At 33.7% G+C, this 2,362-nt stretch overlaps 1 protein-coding gene across 2 annotated transcripts in view; it reads right to left on the reverse strand.

Moving 5' to 3' along the window:
• LOC106680719 (TBC1 domain family member 30) overlaps positions 1–2,362 on the reverse strand; it is a 499,453-nt gene that overhangs the window by 208,447 nt on the left and 288,644 nt on the right. For both annotated transcript variants that reach the window (XM_067050693.1, XM_067050694.1), the window contains one exon: positions 1,216–1,335. In XM_067050693.1, coding sequence (XP_066906794.1) covers positions 1,216–1,335 — 120 coding nt within the window. The remainder of the gene's footprint in view (positions 1–1,215; positions 1,336–2,362) is intronic.

A 2,362-nucleotide genomic window follows, 5' to 3' on the forward strand; every position in this document is an offset into this window, starting at 1 on the left:
AAGTAAAATTAAATAAATATTTTGTGAGCGGTAATGGAAAGTTCCAGGAATACAAATAAAAGAGAAGAGGTGAACATAATCATAACTGAGAAATATTAAGTGAATGAATTTAAAATTAATAAGATTAGTTGTTTTTTATAAGGATGCTAAGATTCAACAAACAAAAAAAAAATGTCTCAAACAGCAGTAAACGACTAATCAGTCAACGTCCAGTCAAGTCAAATAATGTTAGGATAGAAAATAATAAGAACACACAAATCCAGAACAAAGATAGTACAACTCATGTTAATAGCTTAGTTAATCGAATGTGCTCAGAATATATCTCTAAGGAGATTCATCATACAGGTTATGGCTTGAAGGACTGTGTCAAGAATCACCTTGCAGATTTGAATTTGAATGTACATCACTGGACCTAGAGTAGACGATGTTTGGTCATATCGATATCAAAATAAAAAATATATATTTTCCCAGCCACGTCTGTTCATTCCACGAGAGTATCAGTCTTTAGTTTGTTATATCGCTGGAATGTATATTCACATGGACTAGTGGGAGGGGGCGCCATATGCCACTATGATATCCACCTAACCCCAGCACCACCTAGGGAGTAAACGGAGAATGAGAAGCCAAGATGGAGAACGCTGGACTGGTGGCGTGCTATTGAGGGTGCAGCGAGTCCTTTTGTTTTTCTTGTTGGTACTACGGCCACTAAGTAATGTCTGGATAAGAAGTCAGTACCGAGCGTGGCAGTCGGCGCAGTGAATGGCCACCTTTCTCTGTTGAGCAGCAGCGGCACACCATCCATCAGGTGACCCATAACAAACGGGCCAGAAAGCAAGTACCCAGTAACACAAGCAAAATCTTTTCTACAAACTTAAATGGCGACTCTCACTACATCATATTCACATCTCACCAACAAACAAATTGTTCCCTCATATCTAAATTTGACTTACCTAAGATTATTGTACTCTTTTCGGACTCCCCCTTCCATTAGTAATTTAACATTATTATAATATATTAGTTTTTCCCAATATCACTTTCTCTCTAACTAAACCCCTTATGGTATCGAACAATTACACCCTAGACTTGGATCTAATTCCTTCATAGCTTAAAATTTGAGGAAGGTCCAGTCTAAACAGCGTCACTGGTCAATTATAAATAATAGAATATCATTTCTCTTATGTATTTATTACAATAGTACAAGAAGTAGGCCTTTACCTGACAGTAGCCGACGTTCTTGTTCCATCTGGCGTAGGCTAGAAGCACTCGCTTGAGCACAGCCTGGTTGTGCTGTCCCGAAGTGCCGCAGAAAAGGCTACACCCGGTCCTATGCAGGTCCTGTAATCGAAATAAGTTTATAAATACGACAATACAATTAAATTCATTAATATCATAAATATTTTTTAAATTGGAGAAATCCTTTTTTGCTGATTAAGTATTTAACGAACTAACAAAAGGGAGGTAATATTAGAAAGATATATTTATTATGATTGTGTACGGGTTCCTAAAATTGTTAAAGGTACTACCAATATTTTTAAATTAATTAAAAACAGCACGTTTATTAAAAGCGTGTTTAAAATACAGATTAAATGTGCGGTTGAATTTTGAGTACGTACATTTCATCGTATATATATATATTTCAGTTGGAGAGATACATTAAATAAAGGTACCTTTTGAAAGAAATTTTTAATTATAGTGTAGACATGCATCTGACATTACTGTAGAGCAGGTACTACTCTGTTTATAGTACCTCTATAGTCTGTGTGTACTAGGAGAATCTCCGTCAAGGAAGAATCAAGATGTTAAACGTATCATTGTTCCATGACAAAGGTGACTATACACATTAGTAAAACTACTATTAAAAATTGGAGAAGTTTGTCGGGGGGTGCGGTCACCACTACTACTAAACTACGAATAGTAGTTTTAATAATGTTTATAGAGATGAAAATATAGATATAAGAAATTTAATAGAGGTAAAAGAAAAATTGAAGTTAATAAAAATTGAAAAATATGACATAATGGTGAGTTATGGTGCAGTAACCTTATTTACTGATATTCCTCTGTAAGTGGTACATAATATTATAGAAGAAATAAAACACAATACAATGAGATAAAGAACAAAAAAATATTTCTGGAAGGAATAAAGCTATGTTGTGAAAAGGGAATATTTAAATATGGTGGTGAAGTCTTCCGCCAAAATGTTAGCCTTTCGATGGGGGAAATAAAATAAAAGCAATTGAAAAACCAGGTAAAAAATTAAAAATTTTATTTAAATATGTTGATAACATTTTCGGCATTATTAAAGAGACAGATATAAATAAAATGCTTAAATATTTAAATGATTACTATGAAAGATTAAAATTTA

The sequence above is a fragment of the Halyomorpha halys genome, unplaced genomic scaffold, assembly GCF_000696795.3.
Source record: "Halyomorpha halys isolate HHAL.00 unplaced genomic scaffold, Hhal_1.1 Scaffold283.1, whole genome shotgun sequence".
In the NCBI taxonomy this organism is placed as follows: Eukaryota; Metazoa; Arthropoda; class Insecta; order Hemiptera; family Pentatomidae; genus Halyomorpha; species Halyomorpha halys.